The sequence below is a fragment of the Triplophysa rosa genome, linkage group LG23, assembly GCF_024868665.1.
Source record: "Triplophysa rosa linkage group LG23, Trosa_1v2, whole genome shotgun sequence".
In the NCBI taxonomy this organism is placed as follows: Eukaryota; Metazoa; Chordata; class Actinopteri; order Cypriniformes; family Nemacheilidae; genus Triplophysa; species Triplophysa rosa.
The window spans coordinates 9,147,007-9,173,148 of record NC_079912.1 but is presented as its reverse complement, the minus strand read 5'-3'; the positions used below and the strand labels follow the sequence as shown (position 1 = coordinate 9,173,148).

Sequence of the window (26,142 nt, the reverse complement as noted above, 5' to 3'; positions counted from 1 at the left end):
TACCCTGTCATTTTGGGGTAAACGCCCCCTTAAGAAATTGTCTGATGTCCTCAGTGACAGCCCCTCCCCCATTCTGCCTTTCCTCAGTGGAGAGGTTAAAACATCTGCAGCACACACAGTAAGTATCTGCACTCATTTTTCCTAGTTTTCAACATAATGTGTTTGTAGTTAAATGTTGTCAAGCTTCACATGTCCACATTGTCATAGTGACACTTTAATTAACATAAAAACTTTTCAGTAATTGAAAATATATATCTTAAACAGTATACAGTCAGCTTTAACAGTGAATCCCTTTGCTAGCTGCAACTACACCATGTGTTCATCCCTGCTCATTCCAGCAGCTATTCTGACACTTGTTTAGTATTAGTTCTGATTCAGAAGGAAAGAAAAGGAAAGAAAAAACTATTATACACATTTCACATTGTGAAAACCTTTGGCCTAGGCTATTTCATTATATTTTATCCAGACAATGTACAGTATTAAATATCACATTTGTCTATTTCAAAGATGTCAGGGAAGAGGCAAATGAGCATTCTTTCATGCTTCGCTCTAAAGGATCAGCTCCCTAAAAGGGTGGCCAGGTCAGAGAAGGAGACTGTGGAGAAGACAGTAGATGAGGCAGTGGAGGAGACAGCTAGGGTGTCAGTAGAGGATGAGTCCATGGAAGAGACTGTGGAGGACACCATAGAGGAGACAGTGGAGAACCCACTGGAAACAGGGAAAAAGAGAGGATTAAGTAGAGCTGCCACCTATAGGTGTCTCTTTAAGAAGGAGTGGTCAACCCGATGGCCATTCATCACAATGGGAACCACCAGCTCCTTCTACTGGTGCTCAGTCTGTAGACAAGAGAACTCCTGTGCCCATCAAGGCGTGAGGGACATAAGCAGGCATGTTGGCAGCCAGTTTGGGAGGCTTTCTAAAATAGCTGCATTAGTGTTAGTGCTCCCTCATTCAAATGCAGACGCTGAGAGGGTTTTCTCCATGGTTGGACTAAATAAAACCGAAACCAGGAACAGCTTGGCACTGGATGGAACTCTGTCATCCATCATGACAGTGAAAATGGCTGGCCTGCAACCACAGCGTTTCAAGTGGGAGCCACCAACCCCTGTGCTGAAGGCCTCAAAACATGCTACCAACACCTACAATAAACAACACTAACCATTATCTCTCTCTCACACACACGCATGCGCACGCACGCACGCACACAAACCTGAACTAAGAAATGATGAATTAAATAAATATTTTTTATTTGTACAAATTTATGTGTCACATTTTTCAGATCAGACCCCCGTCCCCACCCAAACCCCCGCCGCCGCCAAAATCTCACTCTGAACTCAGTTCAAAACTTGAGAGCCCTGTGACATTATTTAGACATCATTAAAAGGCGGAAACCTGAAACTGTTCAGCTGCGCGCAATTTCACGATCATTTGCGATTTATAGATTTCACATCCCTAGGCGTACACGCGTTTTCTGTGCGTACGTTCGTTCTATGAATCACACATACGCACTTTGAGAAATGATCGTAAAATCAAATTTAGGACGGTTTCTACGCAACATTTGATAAATGAGGCCACTGAACTGGGTGGGTCAGATAACGGAGTTGTTTAAAATGGTCAAGCAGCTGATCTCTCAGTCCAGACCAACTGGAGCGGGTTACGGGACCAGCAGAATCAACAAAACTGATCTCAGCTGGTTATGGTTGAATGGGTGCGTTGGAGGTAAAGGTATACCGCAGCCTTCATCAACTGGTATCACATCTGTTCATTACATTATTTTACGCGTACTGCATGTTTATAAGTCTGGTGTATACTACATCTTGAATACAAATATTTAAGCTGGCATATATACTAATGACATTGACTTCATAAAAATGTACCGATTTGCACTCATCTAGTTAGATACAAACATATTCAGATCCCTCTATGCTGAAGAATGTTATTATGATTTTGTATCATTTAAACTTAATTTGACGTTACACTTTAATGGTACTGTACTACACAATACCTGTCAAATCCTTTGAGCTAAAATAGCTCCAAATAAAATATTGAAAAAAGACTGTTAGTGTAATTCTCATTAACACTATAATGATTAATGCAAGTCGTCTCTGTCAACAGTGTTTGCCTCATGAATAAATGTAAACCCGCATGCATAATTTCATTTAGATCTCCAGCTCTCTATGATGCTGTTAGAACTGGGCCACATGTTAGGCTATAAACAACTGAAATCTGTTTGCTTTTCTTATCTACAATCTCTTTAGACGTTGGTAAATATGATCTTTATACCCATCACTAGGCCATTACTGACCTAAAACTAACAGAATCCAGTTATTTTTAACTACTTAGCCTTGTCAGACACCTTTAACCCTTGTGAAACCGGCCTAGGAATCGAACCCTTGGTGTTGGCGTTGCTAACACTGTGCTCTATATTGATCAGCGAAAAAACACAGAAGACTATTTGAATATGTAACATAATGAACAAACATTTATTGCAATTCTACCAATACAAAGCAAAAATAATACATACAGTATATACACTTTTTGTCTCCTGTGAGATAATAGGGATAGTTCACCCAAAAATGAAAATTCTGTAATTATTTGTATTTGTATTTATTAACCTTCTTGTCATTTTAAACCTGTATGACTGACTTTCTTCTGCAGAACTCAGAAGAAGCTATTTTGAGGAATGTTGGTAACTAAACCATGGTGATTCCCATTGACTTGCATTGCTTTTGTGCCCATACAATAGAAATGAATGGGTACCGCCATTGTTCGGTTACCGACATTCTCCAAAATATCTTCTTTTGTGTTTTGCAGAATAAAGAAAGTCAAGTTTGAAATGACGGTGAGTAAATAATGACAGAATTAAAATTTTGGGGTGAACTATCCCTTTAAGATGTATAAACAGTTCAATTCATTCTGATGCTGAAGTCATGAAGACCGCAATGACAACACCATAATCCTCCAGCTTCCATCCTGAAACATGGAGAACGGGCCACAGACTCAACTTCAACATGAATCCAAGATCAGTCCTCTATAACAGTCTTCATTTCCACACCAAATCAAACTGGCTTCTTTTCTCCATGTTCAATGACGGTCTTCTGGACATCATACATCTTGCCTATGGACACCTGTAACAGAGATCATATCAGTTACCAAAGCAAAGTAACGTGTTAATACTAAAATGTAACACTGTTAATAAACTAAAAGCAGACTTTAATTTCTGATGTTCCCCAAAGCTGATGGTTAACGCTCCATATTCACTGTGAAAAACAACTAGTAGGATTTACTTATTTTTTGTGTTTATTTGCGCAAGCTTTGCACCCAGTTTTTTTTTGTAAAGTCTTTGCACACAGTTTTTTAAAGTAAAATTTACTTTAAAAAACTGTGTTCAAAAACTTGCACAAAAACCCCCCACAAAAAAATAAGTAAATACTAGTTGTTTTTACAGTGTGGGTTTGTTGACCATTTTCAAAATGTTACAGACACTTTCTAACCACTTACGTCGTGTCTGCATTACCACTCAGTGCGCATTACATTTTTAATAATTAAATGGTGACTGGTCACTTAATCCGTACAGTGGCAAGAAAAAGTATGTGAACCTTTTGGAATTTCACTGTTTTCTGAATACATTTGTCATAAAATGTGATCTGATCTTCATCTAAGTCAAGGGTATTGACAAACATAATGTGTCTAAAAATAACAACAACAAAAAAAACTGATCTTTCACGTCTTTATTGAACACACTCATTCAACATTCAAAATGGCAGTGGAAAAAGTAAGTGAACCCTTAGAATTAATAACTGGTTGACCCCCCTTGGCAGCAATAACCTCAACCAGGCGCTTCCTGTAGCTGTGGATCAGACCTGCACATCGTTGAGGAGGAATTTTAGCCCATTCTTCCTGGCAGAACTGCTTTACCTCGGTCATATTCTTTGGACGTCTCATGTGTATGGCCCTCTTCAAGTCAATCCATAGCATCTCTATTGGGTTGAGGTCTGGGCTCTGACTTGGCCACTCCAAAAGGCGGATTTTGTTTTTCTGAAGCCATTCTGTTGTGGACTTGCTCCGGTGTTTTGGGTCGTTGTCCTGTTGCATCGCCCACCTTCTACACAGTTTCAGCTGACGTACAGACATTCTCACATTATCCTGAAGAATTGTCTGATATACTTGGGAATTCATCTTCCCCTCAATGATTCCAAGCTGGCCAGGCCCTGATGCAGCAAAGCTGGCCCAAATCATGATGTTTCCTCCACCATACTTTACAGTTGGGATGATGTTTTCATGATGATATGCCGTGCCCTTTCGACGCCAGATGTAGTGCTGTGTGTTTTTTCCAAATGCTTCATCAGTCCACAAAACATTTTGCCAATACCGCTGTGGAGTGTCAATGTGCTCTTTTGCAAACTTCAGGCGTGCAGCAATGTTCTTTTTAGTAAGCAGTGGCTTCCTTCGTGGTGTCCTGCCGTGGATACCCTGCTTGTTCAGTGTTTTACGTATTGTAGACTCATGAACAGAGATGTTAGCAAGTTCCAATGATGCCTTCAAATCTTTGGCTGTCATTCGGGGTTGTTTCTTTACCTCATTGAGGAGTCTTCGTCGTGCTCTTGGTGTCATTTTGACTGGGCGCCCACTTCTTGGTAGAGTAGCAACAGTCCCAAAGTGTGTCCATTTGTAGACTGTAGACTGGTGAACTCCTAAAGTCTTTGAAATAACTTTGTAACCCTTGCCAGCTTTATGTAAATCAACAATTCTTGATCATAGATCCTCTGAAAGCTCTTTTTGGCGAGGCATGACTCACATAAGCGTGTTCTTCTTGTGCAGAGCAAACTCCAAAAGTTTGAGGGGGTTTTATCAGTCAAAGTAGCTTTAGTCCACACCTCCAAACTTATTATCTTAACGAGACTCCAGGTGTGCTAAAACCTGACTCCAATTAGCTTTTTTGAGGTCATTAACTCACATACTTTTCACATACTTTTTCCACAAGCACTACAAGTTTTTTTTGGTTGTTCTCAATAAAGACATGAAAGATCAAAAAAATTTTGTGTTATTATTTTAGACACATTTTATTTGTCAATACCCTTGACTTAGATGAAGATCAGATCACATTTTATGACACATGTATTCAGAAAACCATGAAATTCCAAAAGGTTCACATACTTTTTCTTGCCACTGTACTTTACAAAGTTAACACGTTTATCTTTTTTGACAACTACTTCATACTATTGTGTCTGTTGTCTAAAGCAGGGGTTCCCAAAGTAGGGGTCACAAGATGATGTCCAGAAATCATTTTTTATTATTAGGAATAGCGTATTTAATCAATAAGTGTAACAAAATTAGTGCTGTCAATCGATTAAAATTTTTAATCTGATTAATCACACATTTTTTCTGTGATTAACCACGATTAATCACACAGAACATTCATGTTTTTAAATATACTTTTAAATTCTAATAATTTCACATTTAATCTCCAAATTAATGTAGAAACAAGAGATTTCTTTAACAACATCATTTTATGAATGAAAGCCAACATTCTGATATTAGTACTGCAACTGATGTCTCCATTAAATTGATTATTTTTTCTTTATTTTAACATTAATTAGAGCCGTTCAACATTGAAGTACAATATAATAGAGAGCTATCATGTCTAACAGGTAGGAAATACACCGAAATCAAATTAAGTTTTCAAACAATTCTAAATTAAATACAGAATAAAAGCTACAAAACACACTGATTTCTTCTTTTCTTTTGTTCTTTGATTAACATTAATGACAGGAGTCACAGCAGCAGGTTTAAAAATGCGGCCCCAACAGCCGCTCTTGCAGATCTGAAGCCCTTTCCCATTTTCACAACTCTTTGCATTAATTTAGGATTTCAATTAACACGTTCAAGTCTGTGCTTACGAAAATGCTAGACAAAACGGGCTTTCTGGCATAATCTTGTGTGGTTTTGTTTATTCAAGCACGAAAGAGAACTTAATACTGGTGCGCTGTCTGCCAGAGATTCACTGACGCAGCCTTTAGCCCATGACTGTATACACCAGACTGGACCGCTGTCGCATTGTGCCGTGTCAAAGCAACTGTTTCAAATCGCGCTTTGATGGTTTAAAGGCCTTTACACAAATAAGAGCGTGATTATATAATGTAACGCTAGACAAAATAAACGTATGATGCGTTAATTATTTTTACGCGTTAAATCTGAAAAAAATTAACTGCATGCGTTAACGCGTTAACAGCCCTTACCCATAAACAAAATATAAAAATATTAGTTAAGTTAAAAATAAAACCATGCAAATAAAAAGCCATCAGCCTTTGGAATGTCCTCCCCCTCTTACGTCACATTATCAACCGCATTAGGTTAGGTGCAGCAAGTCAATTTACAGCACCACGTTAAACATTCCTATATGTGCATGCATATTATTTTTCAGGCTTTAAGTTTCAGATATTTTTATTTGTCGAAATGAAACGTTGGTTAATATCGACCAAAGACCATGCAGGGAGGCCAGCGGAGGAGGGCGGAGAAGCGCTGCAGTCAGAAAGGCCATAGTCCTCAGGTACGAAAAGAGGCTGGCATTTGCATGAAGAGGACATCCATCAGCACTCGAATCAGTTTGATGAAATTTGACCATCTGTAGTAATAGTTCATGGTTTATGTATAGCAACAAGTAAAATAATGAGTAAATATCTATAAAGTAATATTATGTTAGACTGTGTTCTTTTGTGTTGTCATTATGCACGTGTTTGGATGGACCTAATAAGTGCATGTGCGCGGTTACTTTTGTATACTTTACCCACCTCCGAGGATAGTGGGGGTCTCGAGTCCCTGGCACTGTTATTTTGGGGGGGTCGCGGACTGAAAAGTTTGGGAACCCCTGCTCCAAAGAACAGTAATTGCACTTTTGTTTATTAATTGATGATGTTGGAAAGTCTTCTTGGAGGCTCATTTACTTATGAATACAGTTTAGGTGAGGACTTTCCAGAGTTTGTTAGATGGTCACCATTAAAATTCAATGTGTACAACCATTGGTTGCCAAACTTTTTTTGGCGGGCCCCCCTTTTGTACAAAAACATGTTTTCAGAGAGCCACTGGATCCCCACCACCTACATACACCCACAGAAAAACACTCATAAAACATCCTTTACCTGCAAATTCATAATATTTATTGAATTATATTGGCTTGATTTCAATATAATATGATTTCATCATTTGTAGATGCAGAGGAAGTACAAGTGCATAGGTTTTTTAAGCAAAGATAATGTTATAATAATAATAATAATAGTTCTAAAGATAGAACAGGGCTTTATTTGATACATTGTAGTAACAGTACTGAAATTTATGTTCTAATAACATTAAGTGTAATTTGGAATGTCATCTTATTTCTTACTAAAAAAACCTAATTAAGGAACCGATCTGACAAATGCCAATAAACAGCGACATTGTCAGCTGGCAGTTGAATGTATAATGTTGGGAATCACAGATGACTCAGATACCCAAGCCGTCTTGCCCCCATTTATTTAACATAAATGAAATCAAATAGAAATAGTTATATTATTAGACACTAGCCAAAAACACAAACCCGGAAGTTAACTGGCAGTCAGGCGCGCGCCTCTGATGAAACGGTCTATTGAATGGCAGATGTGCACATAATGTTAGATACCTTTTGGTAGTGAAATGCTCTGAGGTCCAAAGGATATTTTGTAATCTTTATTTGTCCACGTTTTCAACAGAGTTCAAGCCCTGACGGAGGCCGGCTACATGCTAAATCAATACTGAACAGAGAGTCAAAGCAGAACGATTCATGACGTGCAAAGAGACACAGAGTATCTGAAAACGTTCCAAACAGCCACGGTAAAAAGTGCACGAGGGAACAAAACAATCAGTCTGTATTTACTGTATCCAGAGAGTAAAACTGATGTGGGCGTAACATCTTTGGAACATGTTGTGGCCTCCAAGAGTTGAGACAGCTTTGCATCTTATATAGAAACATTTTGGTCACGATTTTATAAAGTGCAGATTTCATTTAATCTGTTGTTGTCCAGTTTTGATTCATCAATATAATCCTCACTACACTTACAAATGTAGACAGACACAAAGGAGAATAAGTCAAGCCAAACTCCAGTTAAAGCTCTCCACACGAGCACCGCTGCGTCCACATCTGCTCTAGAAACAGATCTCCCATATCTCCATTTTGTCTACTGACGGATTTCCGGCTAAACGCCACACGTGGCCGCTCTATTAAAGACGCCTCAGAAAGACTCAAGGAAACCATCCGTTACAAAGACACTGAAAGTGCTGCAATTTGCGGTGCCGACGGGAGAGCGGAAGGTAAGAGAAAAAGATGCAAGGTTGGCGAAGGAGATGCACGTGTTCATTTTTCATAGTGATGCTTCAGCAAAGTGGAACATTAAGATCCATTTTGGAGCACAGGTGGCCCTCTGTAAATACGCCCTGCGTCCCCGTGACACGAACCATCTGTCATCTTCAGCTGCTCTGGCTGCGTCTCCTGTCCATAACCTCTCTTTAAGAAGAGAAACGCAGGGCATTGACGCAACCGTGCGCAGCGTCCCGAGGGAAGGCAGGCCAGACGACTGATGGGACGGCGAGGGAGCAAGGTGCATTGTGGTCCGGGTGCCAACCTGAGGAGTCAAGTGGCCAGCTGGTTTGAATTAAATCAAGTGTTTAGTAAAAATAAGGCCAGAATGGATCTGAGTGTTAGAGAAAAGAGAAATAAAGAAAATGTACTTTGAAATGCATTTTAGTGTTATGAAAAACACTGATCAGTTTGGGCTGTCATAGATTATACCAAGAGCTGCGATATCAAAAATAAATATTCAGCATCTCCCCTTCTCACAGTGGTCACGCACACACAAACACACACACATTCCAGTCTTTATCTAAACACACTTTTTTTCTTCTGTTTACCAGATTGCAAGCAAACGTGTCCAAGCATGTAGACAGTTCCTCCCCACACAGCAAGAATCCTCCTCCTGTTCTGAACTAATATAACCCTCTTCATGTTCCCACATGACACGTTTTGAAGGTTTTTTCTATTTATATTAGGCGTTTAGATATTCAATATTAGTCTTTATCTATAACCTGTTTAACTATTGAAATGGATGACTTTGACTGAATAATGAAAAAACAATAACAAAAAAATAAGAGCCCAGCACAGATGAAAACTCCAAGCACAGGGTTCATGGAAATTCAGGGACATGGAAATTTCTGCAAATTCTACTCAAAAAGTGACTACACTGAAGATGATACAATACATATAGTTTTGAATTATGTTTATTTTTAGCCACATCAGACTGTAATTTACATGGTTACATGTTACAAAAGTTTACCATTATTCCAAAATGTGAAATTATTAAGCCTGTCCCACACTAACTTTCATCCCATCAGTTTCTGTCTATACTGTACTGTCTGGCAATAAGACTGTTAAAACCTTATCAGATATGTGAGAGACCACATGATGTTAAAAAGTTTAGATTTAACAGCGTTATTCCTATGATTTGTTGGAACCAAGTCAGCACACCACAGACTGTACAGATTCCATTTACAAACAATCAGAGTCAGACTTTGAGCACCGGACATCTCACAAAATCTCCTGGGTAAAAGTGACTTTAGTCAACAAACACAGCGGACAATGGCCAAGAAAAGTGGTGATACTAGCGTTTGGACAGCATTTTACAGAAAATTTGTGTAAGAAAGTTGAAAGTTTTACATGTCCCTAAACTTTTGAACAGAAAAGTATATAGCAAAGAAACGTTTCTTAACGTTTTAAGAAACGTACGACCTCGTGAATCAGCAGTTTGAGGCATAAATATGCAAAGATGGCATAGATTCGGGCTAAAATGATCTCTGCACTGCTGTGTCAGCTCTCAGTTTCACTTCTTAGTTATAGCAGCGTCTGAAACTGCAGAGTGCGGTTGAGGAGGCGGGGCTAATGTGCATATTCATGTATATTCATGCATATACTTAATGACGCTGATGTGTAGTTAAATTCAAGCTATCTTAAAGCAGGAAAAATATTTTCAAGGGAAAAAAACTTTAAATATGTAATTTTGATGGTCAAAGGGCTTTAAGGGCTAAGATGATTGACCACAGGGTGACTTCGAAGGAATAGTTCTCCTAAAAGGAACATTCTGTCATCATCATTTATTCACCCTCAGGTTGTTTAAAACACGTTTGATTCATTGTTCAGTCAAGCGTAAAGATATAAAGTTTGCAACCAAGCAGTTCTATGGCTACTATAGTAAGAAAACTATGGTCCTCAATAGGGCTGGGCAATGTGACGATGTTATGGTATATCGACGATGTCAATTACAACAGACAGATACCAGACGATAATTGATAATAATGGAAAACACGAGTTATAACATTATCATGCGATGTAGGCTTTAGTGTGAACGTTCATGTTCATATGCCCAGGCAGTCAGTAACAGTGACAGAATTTTGGAAACGCTGTTTTGTTGGGTCAGTTGAATGTGCTGCTGTTTTCTGCCGGTCGCTGCACAGATAGACCAAGAGAAAGACGAGCTGCGTCGGCAAAGCACAACCTCACGATCGCGGGGCTGTACCGGCAACATTTTTCTACTGCATAAAAGCTATGGTTTATCTAGGCACTTTACCCGATGAAAGAAGTCACTGCAACACTGGTTTGTGCGCGTAACGTGCCTGCGTGCGTGTTTGTTTGGCACTTGGCGGGTCCGGAACGAATTCCCTCCCGGTCCGTATCCGCAGATTGATCGGTGTATGACATCAGTACGCCGATTGTTTGCGCAATGTTGCATGAAGTCAAACACACCTGATATTATCGGATATCGCAATGATTTTAAAGTTGATTATCGATAAAAAAGTTTAAACACATCGCCCAGCACTAGTCCTCAATGATGCCCTCTGAACTTTCCCACATTCTTCAAAATATATATTTTTTGGTTCAACAGAACAAAGAAATGTATACAGATTTGAAACAACTCGAGGGTGAGTAAATGATGACAGAATTTTCATGCGTGGGTGAACTGTCCCTTTAAGTGTCTGTGTTAAACTCTGCTAACAAAGTTTTCTTCTCTCTAAGGATGAAGGTTATATTACAGACAAAGCGGAGGTTAACTCATTCAGGATTCTTAATAGGAAGTGATCCAAAAGACAACTGCACCTTTTCACCAAAATGTATGCCCAGACATTCATCCTGTACGGTACACTGTGAATCGAGCGCTTTACTTGACAAACAAGTGTAAACGCTTCTGTGTCCTCTGCCAATGCTTGACTTTCCTCAGGACCAGTTTCTGCTGTGCCATCACAGCTCTTTTTCTGCTTTCGCCTGACATCAGCAGGGCATGCCGAGTACATCACACTCTAGGGAGGCACCTGTGCAAACTCTACCAGAACAGACACCGTCTCTCACCATCATCAATATTTGACCAAGAATTTTGACTCCGGTTGACCTTGAAACGACATCTGCAATAACCAGACGAAGGAATAAATGACAATCATCTGGAAAAATAAATTAGAGCAGTGGTTCATGAGAGACATCCGATACAAAATGTGCCGCGCTACAGTGGTCCTACAGGACTGGGTTGAAGCCACTGAGTATATTATGTAGCATAGCATAATGACTGCATTTCTTATGTTACAAAGCTTACTGATTGCCAATTCCAAATCTAAAGTCTTGATTACACAGTGTAACAAATGTTTGTTTCGCCCGACCATTTTATAGTTCTACTGTGGTAATATTTATTTTCATGTAGCATCAATGTTTTACTTTATATTTAGCTCAAGTTCATTGAGCTTATATCATTCATTACGATATATCGGTATATTGCAAATAAACACAAACTGTACAGATATACACATTTTAAAAATAATTTTCCAATTGTCACTGTCATTCTAGAAAGTTCTGTAGCACAGGGAAGGTGGGATGAAGGGATGATGGGTGACCACATCTGGAACATGGTTCGTGAGGACAGTAATAGTTATAAAAGACAAAAACGATCAAATGTACACTTCTGAAGTTTTGGACGACTCATTTTCAGTGACTGTTATGTTAAACTGTTGTTTTGAGCTCAGTGTTATGCCAGTACCTTGTCATTTCTGCATACGAGTAATAATACCGAAATGTATAAATGTGTGAAAATATATTTGTTTTTTTGAGTACTGTTGATGGTTAATGTGTGAGAGAGAAAATTAATGTGATTTTCGTATTCAGTTCACATATTCTTATTCTGTGAGAACTTATTTTCATTATGTGATGCTTTTTTCCTCTACTTCGTGTACATTTTGGGACTTTTTTTAGAAAACAGAAAGGTTTTAAAGTCAAATGGAATGCAAAAACATTGAAGCTCAATGTCTCACAACTGCTCACAATGCAGATAGAACCTTAGAATTCCAAGGCAACCAAAAGTTCACGCCCGGTCACATGTTGGCAGCTAAACTAAAAAAACTGCCATAATTCTTCAATACATGTCGTAGTAGTTTTGCCTCGTGATATTATGTACGATTAAAGTAAAATATGACTAAAAGTCGCTGTGTATAAAGGGCATAACTTGCGTGTCCCATCACACCAGATTATATTGTACAGTATTTACAAATGAAGGTACTTCTTCAATTACAGTATCACTTATGTACACTCATGTGTTCTATTTGCGTTGAACATTTACAGTGACTTTCTCCAGGTCCAGAGCTTGGTTTCGTTTAATTCACACACACTCTCAAAGGCCCTAAGGAGAAAGTCGGCATCTATATCCGCGCTCTCAGCTGGTGGAGCAGCAGATGTTTTCACAGCATTTTAAACACAGCACAACAGCTGCCCGTGTGTCAATGCTGAGGGATTCTGGGAGATTACAGCCTGCCGTCCTAAACAGTTGAAAACCAAACCTAAATATTACGAGATGGCTCAAATACATGCATAGCTTCATGATGAATAATTCTAGCACCGACAGGTTAGTCTCTTGCTTTAGTAAGAGCTTTTTACAGAGAGAAAAAAAAAGCAGAAAATTGTGAACACAGGTGGGCAAACAATGAGGAATGGATTATTCCTTACAATCGCACACGCCTCCCTCGGCTCTTGCTTTGCTGACACAATGCTGCCTGGACTGTCGGTCAGTTTTTTCGCTGTGAAGTGAAACCATTAGTGACAAACTGGACACCCTATGGTCTCATAGACTTCACAGACACACAGCAGTAAAGGCCACAAGACGGCTAATCCACAACAGAGAGGCAGTACTTGATACCTTCTGTGGAACACAAAACAATATATTTTGAGAAATGTCTCCGTGGTTTTAATGGAAATCAATGGGGGCCAGTGTTGTTTGGTTACCAACATTCTTCAAAATATCTTCTTTTGTGTTCTGCAGAAGAAAGAAAGTCATACAGGTTTGAAATAACATAAGAGTGAGTAAATGATGAAAGAAATTTCATTTTTTTGGTGAACTATGCCTTTAAAGAAAACAAAGTTGAAACCAGTGAACAGTGTGTACTGTATGCACGCACAGCCGAAGATTCACTAGATGGCAGCAATGCCTAAAACAACACTCGCACAAACTCACAACACAAAGGACTTGCGGTTTACTCCTAGCAGGCATGTCCTTGTATCTGACTGGCTGAGTTTCTCCACTAGAGGTAGGCGTGGAGCTGCGAGGGCGGGCGTTAAGGGAAATGGCAGTCCTCTCAGCCAATCAGCATGCAGCAGGTCCTGCCTCATGTTAATTGATGCGGTTGCAGCAGGCACCCCATTGTTGGGATGTCACACTGCAGATTCCCAGTCTCTCTCTCTCTCAAACACACAGACACGCATTACAGAGGTGTCATACGGCTCTTTTTTCTGTGGATCAACTGCAGTCACTGCAGAAAAACTGTTGCAGCCATTCACCGGCACTCGCATATACATAAACACGCATATACACCCTGGTTCACTGCTCCCTGAGAGAATCCAGACGTGTGGGTGACTACACTATACTATCTACAGTTAGCACTGCAGATAAAACAAGAACTCAAAAGGTTAATGAGGGCGATGCCAAGAGAGGTGAGAATCTGCGCCCGCTTCAGACCTGCGGTCGTCCTCTTATATTAAGCTCTTCAAAAGGACGATTACTAAATCTGAACTGTTGCTGCAAGCTTCAGACGTTCCCCCTGTGCCCTTTAGCAAATATAAGAGCGGAGAGCCTCAGCGTGTGCCGCATTAAAGTGGGACAGAAGATGAACCACGATTTCGAATTCGGGTCAAATCGACTGCGAACCATTTTGCGAAAGAATCAACAAACCCGTCGCATTATTGTCAGATACCTCGGCCAGAGAAGTATTTCTGCACAATTATTCCACAAACCCATAATGCACTGGGGCTTTCTAGTAAGGTGGGCATTGGAAGAGTGATATTCACGACTAGATTTTCGTCCCTCTGAGGTGTAGCTATTTATATCAGATACTTCTTATTTAACACAATGCATGAGCTCTCGCGCACTTCGCAGGTTACTGTGGAAACGGCGGCCCTCGGTGGCCAGGAATAAACCCGCGAGTGCAGTAACGTGAGGTCCGTACAAATCCATCGGCTCTTCGTACGCAAATCCTAGAGTTGTTCGTGGTAGGTGACGGATAACGTGCCGGCGGGCGATTCCAATCAAGCACCTTCCTTGCCCTTGTCAGGCATTACAAGCCATTAATGAAATCCTCGGAGCGTCGTACCAGTGGATCGGAGAGAGAGAGAGGAAGACTGTGGAAATTAACGGATGACAGACGTGAGGGGAGGGTGTTTGGCGTCGAGAAATCAACTAGCTTGAGTAAATTAAAGCGAGCGTTTTGCCTCCTACTGAAATTTTCAGATGTATAAACAGACCCTGAAGTAAACGGGAGCGAACGAGAAGGGGGGAACGATTACATCCAGCTGTCTGCTCGCATCTTTTCCGCCTTTTTTCCCGAAAGCTGTTTTTCATTTGCATTTCTGAAGTGGAACGCCAATAGCGGACTACGCTGGTTTGGTAACTTAGTTGCCTTGTGTTCATTTATTTGACCTCTGCACCTCCGGCTCTGCGTGTTTGCGCAGGCTGTTTGAAAATTCAGCTCGTTTAAGGTCAGGGGATGGGGTAGTTCCTGATTTCGCCTTCTCTCTCACACACACACAAAGGCGCACAAACCCGCAACGCTACACCTCCCTACAGTAAGCTGCAGTAACAGGACCCTCCCCTGTTTCTCTGAGGCTCATGGGAGGGGTGAGAAAACAATAAGGAGAAAAACTAGAGGATACGAAAACAGGAATCCACCCCTGAGTTTTAAGACCATTTCTTGTCTGTTTCTTTAAGTATCTGAGTCCAGGTTTTGTTACTTAAGAGGGTCCCAGGACTGCTTTGATTACCCCTCATCTTCAATTACACCAGCGGTGCAACAGAGAAGGTCATACCCTTGAAAGAGTAATGTGTGTGCCAGTTGAAGAAACACTAGTCTCGGATTCAGACCGCATAACCACAGATGATTTACTCATGGTGTGATGTATGCGCCTCACAATCTGGCTTTATGAAGTTTGCGGGGGTCCGAAAGCACAGGTTTTCATTAGGCCTCTGGAGTGTTTGGATTTTCCAAAAGGTTAATGGCAATCATTGAATCTAAGAAAGTGTGATTTGTGATTTCCAAGGCCACAAAGAGCAAACTGTGTATTGGATGGTGCCATTTAGGAATGTCGCTTTATACCGGTATGGACAATAGTCGTGATATTAAAGTGATAGTTCACCCAAAAATGAAAATTCTTTCATCATTTATTCATCCTCGTGTCATTTCAAAACATGTATGACTTTCTTTCTTCTGCAGAACACAAAAGAAGATATTTTGAAGAATGTTGGTAACCGGCACCCATTCACTGGTTTTGTGTCCATACAATAAAAGTGAATGGGTGCCGGCACTGTTCGGTTACCAACTTTCTACTTTCTTTCAACTTTCTTTTCTTTTTGTGTTCTGGAGAAAAAAGAAAACCATACAGGCTTGAAATGACAAGAGGGTAATAAGTAAATGATGACAGAATTTTCATTTTGGGGTGAACTGTCATTTTAAATTGGTAGTCCACCAAAAAAATGAAAATTCACGAATCCCTTACTCTCGAGTTGTTCCGCAACTGTGAGACCTTCGATCATCTTCAGAACACAATTTAGGATATTTTTGATGAAGTCCAAGAGCTTTCTGACCCCCATAGAGAGCAATGCTACTACCACTTCCAAGGCACAGAAAGTTAGTAAAGACATTGTTAAAATAGTCCATGTTACTACAGTGATTCAATGTTGATGCTTCGAAGCGTACAGAAAATCATGTTATTCAGCCGTTTTCTCTTCCATCTCCAACCAGTGTTAACAAGTGCACACAACACATTTTGCCTTAAGAATCACAATGGTTACAAACTCTCTGGTTCCAAATTTTGAGTGTCATTGTAAAAAACGATTTAAAAAGATAAAAAAGATTAATTTGACTAATGAGATTCATTCAATTTAAATCGATATTGCAATTTTATGGTTATCAAGAATTCTTTCGGCCAGAATAATCGACTAGTGACAAGCTGATATTGAGACAGTCCTAGTCTCATTTTATTTAAAAGTGTGGTTCTTGACCACAATATGCTGAAAAAGGTGTTTCACACCCGAAAATCATAACCCAGGGTGATTTTAACCCTAATAACTAATAATCCAAGGTCACCAATATTTCACACATAAGAATAAATTAGTAAGCCTTCAAGAGTGATGAAAACTCCCTCTTTAAAAAGTAATGAAGCCCCTCTTTAAGCACTGCTTGCTCACACTTCAGATCTGAAAAATGCAAAGTGACGGTTTTATTGCATCTGAGGGTCAAAACAAGGTTAATCAAAGTGTAACCTTTACATATCTGTTTTTAAAAAAATGCTTTAAGCATTCATGACCCTATTAGTGGACCAGACTTTGTGCCAACGGTCAAAAGTATAGGCAAGACTGGAGAAACCCCACCTGGCACAAGAACAAATACGTCAAACTCTCCAGCGTCGTGGTCACCTCAATGAGAAACTTCGAGCCTGAGGCAAACCTGTCAGTCAGGAGTAGATGGATAAAAGGAGAAGAAATGAGAAGAAGGCTGGGAACTTTGCCGTCTCCATGGACCGGAAAGCGTGCGCACACATTCATTACCTCGTTGTCCTCAACGGTTTTATATGAAATGTGTATGTGCAGTGAGCGGCGCTGGGGCCCGTTTGGGGTCAGGCAGCCTACAGCAATCATTACCATAGCAGTCATTGCAGTTTAATGATGTTTCTTCAGCAGCCAGCTCGACTGCAGCCTTTCAGATGCAGAAGATATGAAAATGCGATGCGGAGAAACAATGCCAAAAGCCTTCGGGCTAAAAAGATACGTGTGGGATGAGAGCTGCCCACACAGGCACTCTGCGAACACCCACGAGAGCGCACGCTTTCACAAACACATTCATTCACAAACATATGGCAAAGTACACTTTAACTCTGTCGCGCACGCACACACGCACACGCACACACACACACACACACACACACGCACACACGCACACACACACACGCACACGCACACACGCACACGCACACACACACACACACACACGCACACGCACACAGGAAGGTCAGAGGCCGTTTAAAACTTGTCTTGTAAATTTAAGATCCTGCTCTGATGTGACTTTTTGACATTGCATGACTTGGGTGATGTTTGCTAACACGAGCATTAATGTTGCTCAAACAGGACTTACAATAAGAATTAAACTTTTTACAATAACTGGCACTGTTTTTGCCACGGACATGAGATGCCAAAGATTTAAAGGGATAGTTCACCCAAAAATGTGTTCATCATTTACTCACTCTCATGTCATTGCAAACCTGTAAGAGTTTCTTTCTTCTGCAGAACACAAAAGAAGAATGTTGCTAGCCAAACACTGACCCTCCCCCTGTTGACTTCCATTGTATGGACACAAAACCACTGAGACATTTCTCAAAATATCTTCTTTTGTGTTTCAGAGATGTCATACTTGGACATCGTGAGGGTGAATAAATGCAAATTGAGGGACCGGAGCCTTATCCAAGGACTAGAATGTAATAAAGACTTGATGAGCAAACACCCACAGCACCCTAGAAACCGTGACATCCTGACGTCCACTCAGAACACCTTAGCAACCACATAACAACATCCTGGCAACCAACCACCACACCCTAGTATTGTGGACATATTCATAGTTGGCCAAAAATAGCATTGGGCAAATTCTGACATAACAGCCAAAAGAATTTGATTACCCTGAACATGGTGAAGGCCATTTTACTTCGAGTTTAGCTCAATATCAGCAGTTCCCTCGTCACACAGATGTAAACTCTTGTGGCCTTGTACCGCACACACACAGGCAATCACAACAAACCAAAAACACATCGAGTTCACGCACCTGGATTCTATTGTATAATATTATGGCAGAATAAGGCTACGTTACCCTCTCACCTTTCCTTTAAGTGCAGATGTAATATAACCGGGAAAGGTCATTTCTAGGCCAGGGATGTGTACCTGTATATTAAAGAAGATTTGTGGAAAGGAAATATGAGAGAATGAGAACCAGTGAAGGAGCTAATCTGTCTGAGAGTGCATACAGTATATGTGCTTGATTGAGGTCACCTGTGGGACGAGGCCACTATTGTGGTAGAAATCTTCATCGGTTGCCCCCCTGAGGTGTGATCTCACTCTTTTAGAGAGACACTGACCCCATCATCATGCATTATGTAGTCTATGGGCTACCTACATCATTCAGCCTGGTTTAATGTATAGTGCATGAAGGGCCCTACAGCAAGACACAGCTTAAACGTAACAAAGACTTTGGGATCCCCTACATGACCCGAGTGGCCATATTTAACAGCATTTTCTTTTTAGTAACACTACTAAATGCTTTTTTGTTGGAATTTAGTTTTACATGGCCAGATTTCACCTGTTACTATACCTTTCAGACTTCTATAGTTGGGAACATGTAAATGACCTGATAGCGACATAGTTCTTACTAAAAGTATGGTTCCCACTGTATATCCTATTAAAGTAAATGTATCATGTATTACAAAATGTATTTGTTTGTTAAAATGATGTACGTTATGTTATTTTGCTAGTCAGTTTTCCTTATATTTCACATATTCATGCATGCCGACACTCCAATCTCCACGCCACAGGCTCGTGCTAATCTTCAATTGAAAATCTCCTTGTTAAGATCGACATTCCATAACGCCGCAGCTTTAGCTCCGTGTCTCGCATTTCACATGGACGTAAATGGATGTTGTTTATATCGTCTGGCCCGGCTAAGCCCGTAAACTCCAAATTAAAGTCACCCCTTCTTGCTGTGTTCTGATGAATAATGAATTATATATAAAAGCGAGCGGAAACGAGTCCCCCGTCAGCGGTTTAACAAGCCTCTCGCTCCTGCAGAGGCAGTTACCTTTAAAAGCTTTCGGCATGAAGCAACGAGGCAGACTGAATCAGAGACTTCTCTCCAGGCCCTGTGGGATGACTGACCTTTAAAGTCAGCTATGCATCCTTCTGGAGTCAAAGCCACAGCTAAGTCCACATTGCCAACGCAGGCGACTGGGATTTAGTGGCGTGCTAAACTACACCAGACAATGTAATGAAATCTGCATATCGAAAAGCATCAGAGAAATTAATTATTTTGGGGCCCGTGGGTCCTGTGTGAAACAGTACAACAGTAATGTAACCATGAAAATCACAAAGGGCAGAGACATACTGTACTGTGATGATCATCACATACAGTGAATTGTACAGGAATGGTGTAAGAATGTAATATACCATACTTTAACCTCCATGTCAATGTTTTGTGTCTCAGCCAAAGTTCCCACGTAACACATTATTTTTTATTTTTTTAAATCAACACATCAAAAATTAATAAAAATAAAATGCGAAATTCAAGTAATTTAAAATATATATTTTAATAAATATAAAATTAGGTAAATAAATATAAGTATAAATAAATATAAAGTGAAAATAATTACAGAAAAAAATAATTTAAATATAATATTATTAAATATGATATAATCTATAATAATATAATGTATAATGAACATATTATACATTCTAATATTATTTAAAAGATAATAATTCTCTGTTAAATCGCATTCATGAAAAAGGTGATATTCATTTCTTGAAAAAAAAGTAAACTCTATTATATGTGTGAAAAAACAAGTTTATCTTAAAGCGGCCCTAACACACGGTTTCTGCCAATCTCATATTAATCTTGAGTACCTATAGAGTAGTATTGCATACTTCGTATCTTCGAAGAGTATTTAGTTTGATCACATTTATAAAAGATAGATACAGCTGTACGATTTTTTCCGAAAGCATACGGCGTGTGCGGGGGGAAGGGGGGGGAGGATTAGGCTGAACTAAAGCACGTGCGCACCCATTGCCAACAAAACACAGACATCAGTTTCACTCACCGCAAGCGGTTCATGTCCGGCATCTTTTAGCGCTGGGACGGCTCCATATATCAGTTTCAAACCATCTCCAAATCCAGCGTTATATCCACCGTTTATATATTAAATTCATCACCCAAATGCAGTGAACAAACAAACACCTGAACTTTGCGAACGTATGCTCTCTCTCTCTCTCTCTCTCTCTCTCTCCTGCACACGAGTGAAAGTGACATCTGCGCATGCTCCTTCTCCTGCTCTCCTTGCTGCCACGTGGGCGTGCCGCGTGCTTTTCCGGGAAAATTGTCCAATAAGGGACAAATAAAAATTGTTATGAAACAGTTTTATATGTCCGAAAAAACTTTCCGAAACCTGTACGATCACTGGGGGAGTGTATCGAGCACAGAAATACTACGTAATACGCCCAACTCGTTTTTTTGACAAGTTGACCATGTTAAGCATGAGAAGATTAACACTGTAAAGGAGTCAGACTGCATGACACACCGTTGCAGCACCCCTTTAAACAAATATGAAAGAAAAAATATTAAATATAGCATTACATATAAATGTGTGATAACATTTGAAGAGTTTGGTTCCAAAAAAAGACAACCGTTTCATTTTTTTTCAAAAATCTTTGTTATTTTTGTTATCTTTTTATTGTGCATTCCAATTAATATCAATCAAACTGCAGTTGGTTTGTTTTGATTTAAGCCAAAATAACTAAAAAAACACAGCTAACTAACACAATAAAACACAATAAAAAAACATAACAATAAAAAACATGAATTTTTTGAAAAAAAAATTAACAGTTCTCATTTTGGAACCAAACTCTTCATTTGGAATAAATATGTCTGAGGTTGATAAAACAATTAAGTTTTAGAAAATATTATAATCAGGTCCCACAGACCCAACAACGGTTAACAAATACCATGGAATTGAATGATTACCATTTTTTTTTAAATGCAATAAAAATACCATGGCATTACATTTCACAAGGCCAATAAGCGCGGTACACATCCAAATAAAAAAGTCAATTCCATGATACATGATACTAGAATTCCAATTTTGAAAACAAAAACATGTACATACAGACATAGAATCAGTAAAGGTTCAAAAACTTGATCTAGAAGCATAGTGCATGTTTAAAATGCTACTCCCTTGATGCATGCCCAAGTAACCATGGTATTACCATGATTCATGTGCATAAAATAAAGTACAGCATTACTACAAACACACACATGCATGTGTATGAGATGAATGTAATGAGGACAGCTCCACTGCAGCAGTGAGAGAAGAGAAAAGAGGAGAAGAGAAGCGGCTGTGCTGTCTGGAGCTCATAGCTCATCACACTCCACACTCTCTTTAATTGGAGCCACAGATACCCAGCTGAGTGTTTGGAGAATCTCCTCAGAAGGTGTAAGAGAGAGAGAGACTTGGTGATCCTCTACCGTCGGAGTGCTAAAAATAACCAGCCCAGATAACGGCCAGCTCAATTCACATTATTCTCACTTTTTCCCTCCTACTGCTCTTAGAAACTTCACTTCTGTAAGTGTGGGGTGTTTAGCGTCTGAGAAAAGCTCTTATTTCAATCGGGTTTGGGAGGAAAGTTGGCGCGTGTTGACTTCCTAAGAGCAGACGCATGCTTGAAGTCCCATCTCTTCAAGTGGCTGTAATCAATGGGGACTGGCAGACAGATACTGAGAGACATGCCCCGCTCCCTGGTGAACATGAGGAGGTGACCGCATTATTGCACAGCTAAAAAGGCCATCTGATCCCTTACTGCTCTCGAGGAGAGAGAGTGAAAAACAGAGATGAGCAGTGAAAGATCAAGCTGCAACTAATTTGACAATTTACTCCAATTTGAAAGTGAAGGCCCACACAGAAAAAAATGTGGAACACCCGTAATTTAAGTTGGCATGAAACGGAAGTTGCAATGGTGTTTTCTTCCAATTGATGACGTATATTTTAGTATAATGTCTTCTGGATTGAGAAAAAATGTAGGGCGGGGCTTGAAGATTACATCTTTCGAGATTTGATTGGATTGTTGGCAGTTAGAAGTCAATACAGTCCCGTCCTCAGACCGAGACATGTGTCATTTTTGAATTTTTTGAGAGGCTGTTTTGAGGGGGAGGGAAAGTTTATGATTTTGATTGAAAATTATGAAGGCACATCAATTAAAAAATGTTGAAAATATTTATGCTTATAATATTTATTAAATTTATATTGAAAATGCCATTATTCTGTTAAAAAATAAACACTGACATTTTGATTTCATGGCGACTTTAAAATTTTATCACCACCCACTGCACTGTTGCACTAATTGTAAATAATTGTATTTCCTTATTTTTTGTCGATCACTATATTGCTACAACAGCAAAAGTGTAAAAGGGGAATAATGGGCGTACCCTTCTTGGCTCCACCCCTTCTCTATCCGTTTATTACATGTTTTGTCATTTTAAATAACTCCAGTATGCCTTCTGCAACCAATAAACATTCTGAACAATTCCACAGATTTCCCTAAAAAAACGCTAAAAAAAATCATCAGGGCCTGTTGATGGGAGAAAGACACAGAGAAAACAATGTTAGAAGTGCATACAGGGATTCTCACTGCAGCGCATAGAAAATCAAGACGTGAGATTCCTCCAGAAGTTTTTGCACAACAGCGCTTATAGAGCAGCTATGAGACATTAAACGGCTGACAGATAGAGATGTTGACAGACATAAACTCTTGGGAAGAAACAAGAATGAGTGGGAGAGCGAAATGATGCCAAAGAGTGAGTTAAAGATGATGATGAATCAGAACATAAAAACAAATAAGTGTGCGTGTGTATGAGAAATCGAAGAAAGCAGAAACCAATGAACTTTGATTTAAGAGTATAAAATGTAATTAAATTTGAATTCAACTTCAAAATTACAGTTTAATGCTATTACCAAATTACGACTGTTATTGTTACCAATGTGGAACACAAACCCAATATAAATAATACATAATGCAGGTATGGTACTGAAGTACACAAAGGATATTAGATGGTAAATATTTCAATGTATACCATGGTACTGAATTTCTCTTTAAAGGTAACTCCAAAACTAATAAGTAATAAAAAATACGGTATTAATGGCACATTTAAAGTGATAGTTCACTCAAAAATGAAAAACCTGTAATCATTTACTCATCCCTCGTGTCATTTCAAACCTTTATGACTTTCTTTCTTCCGCAGAACACAAAAGATATTTTGAAGAATGGTTTTGTGGCCATACAATAGAAGTGAATGGGGGCCCATGCTTGTTCTGTTACCAAATTTCATCAAAATATCTTCTTTTGTGTTCTGCGGAAGACAGAAAGTCATACAGGTTTGAAATAACATGAGGGTGAGTAAATGATGACACAATTTTCATTTTTGGGTGAACTGTCTGTCTGTTGGGTGTAAAATCTATTAACCTTTACAGAACAATGTCTAAAACATGTTTTTTAATGCATTTTATTCAATTCTCACTGATGGCGAATATTTACCAGAGTTTTACAGTACTAACTATAACAATTACACAGTATTTGGACAGCGACTATGCTCACACCATGTTACATTCTTGGTCATGTAAAAGAGACAGGCAAGGGAGATAAAGAGAGACTTTGATTGACAGGATCCAGATAACCCAGCCTCTCTGGCACTGCTCTCTCACATAAACAGATTGATGGATCTGTTCATTAGTGTCTACCTGACCATCTCTTTAAATCACTGCGAAATGCCCCTCCGTTACAGCCAAAAGTTGAAGCCATTCAGTACCACTCGGCCGCAGATTGCTCCCTGCTAACGCGAACAAGACGAATAACAAGACAAATCCAATATTTCAGAATTAAAATCTATTTCCAATTTTTTCTGTTCAAACCAGCTACCCCTTCAGGGTCTGCAGCATTAGAGGAATCTGATTTATCTGAATATTATTGTAACGACAGACTGTGCGAAATGCAATCTTCAAATTTCTAATATCCAGATCATAATATCCATGAATCTCCGCTAGTAAAACCACAGACTGTGTATCAACTGAAGAAGCAAAGCAGAAAATTGAAAGGATCACTGCACATCAATAGGGTTTTGGAGCGGGATTAGAGTTGGAGGGAAGAGAGATATATGAAAGGTCAGAACGGCACCTGCTGCGCGTGACCAACGCCTGGCACGCGTAGCCCTTAGAGACGACTGCAGCTTCTGCACTAGAAAAAGCAGAACCGAATAAGGTTAACAAGGCATTCTGTTTTCCCACAATCCATTTCATGGAGATTAAAGATAACAAACCCATCTACTTGCGTTTTCAAAATTCTATAGTGCTGACTAAACTCTGTGATGCTTTGTGTGGAAAAAATACTAAATGAAGTTACAAAAAAAACTAAGGATCATGATCGTATTGTGGATATGTACCACGGCACAGTCATTTCACTACCAAGACATTACCATCTGATAAAATTACTGCACCATTCTACCTCCATATAACTTACTTGTAAAGGATTGTAAAAATGGATGCTGGTGTGGAATGAGATCATTAAATAAAACGAGAAAAACAGAAAACAAAGAGAGGCATTAGGACTTTAGAAACAATCAAATGACTTGCTGGATTTTATGGTTCATTAGTATTCATGTCAACAGGGTGGGAGGGACACTTTCATTCATATTTATGGCATGTCAGGACGTTAATGAGGTTCTAAATATGACCCTGGGTCTCTGGCCACACCACACACAAAGAAAACACAAGTATATATCTTTACACACACACACACACACACACACACACACACACACACACACACACACACACACACACACACACACACACACACACACACACACGTCAAGGAAATTAAAGTGGATTTTGTTGCCACAGAAGACATCTGTCCAACTACAATTCAATAAACACGTGAGAACAGAACTTCCTCCCTATCCTTATGAACATTTTGAAGTATTGCATGAGAAACAAGTGATGGAAACGAAAAAAAATCCTTAATTCGCAAAACGTTTTACACTTGCTTTAAGTGCTTTTGATGTGTAAAAATGCAAATTATGGAAGACGGAAAGATGTATTATTTATAGTTATGTATTTAGGTAAAATGTTCTTTTTTGTTTCATTCTGTGAACTACTAACAATATTTCTCCCAAATTTCTAATAAAAATATTGTGTCTATTTGCATTTATTTGCAGAAAATGAAAGGTGCTCTGTACTTTTTCAGACCTCAAATACTGCAAAGAAAACAAGTTCAGATTTACTTTTAAGCAATACAACAGTAATATTTGTACAAAATTTGTTTAAAAATATATTTTAATTTAATTTATATAACCTCCATTTTTTTGACGTGTCTTGTCATTCTGTCAGTCTTTCACATTGCAGTTGGATGATTGCAGAGGTTTGATTTTGTTGAAATTCATCAAACACTGGACTGGCACGCAGCACATCTAAAAAGATGATTAAATGAAATTTGAAATGGTCTCTCTTAATTTTGTATTTGATAAATAAAGCCTGACGTAGCAAACATTACATCCATGTGATGAGTCGGCTGTTTTCACAAAATGTCTTTGAGGTTTTCAGGGGATTTTTTTTACTGTTGGTGACTATGTAATCCAATACCATCTTCATACACTCGCGCAACTTGATTAAAATGCGCCTATTGCACATTTGTTTTTTTTGTTCTTTGAAAAGATTCACTTCACGTTTGGATTGAAACCCAGACTCTCTGGGGTTCAAAATGAACTTTTGCT

General features: G+C 39.3%; 1 protein-coding gene across 1 annotated transcript in view; it reads right to left on the bottom strand.

Annotated features, from left to right (window-relative positions):
* Nucleotides 1–2,464: 2,464 nt before the first annotated feature.
* Nucleotides 2,465–26,142, bottom strand: part of LOC130547392 (LYR motif-containing protein 4B) — a 44,169-nt gene continuing 20,491 nt past the window's right edge. The window contains exon 3 of the mRNA XM_057323323.1: nt 2,465–3,128. Coding sequence (XP_057179306.1) covers nt 3,060–3,128 — 69 coding nt within the window. The 3' untranslated portion in view covers nt 2,465–3,059. The remainder of the gene's footprint in view (nt 3,129–26,142) is intronic.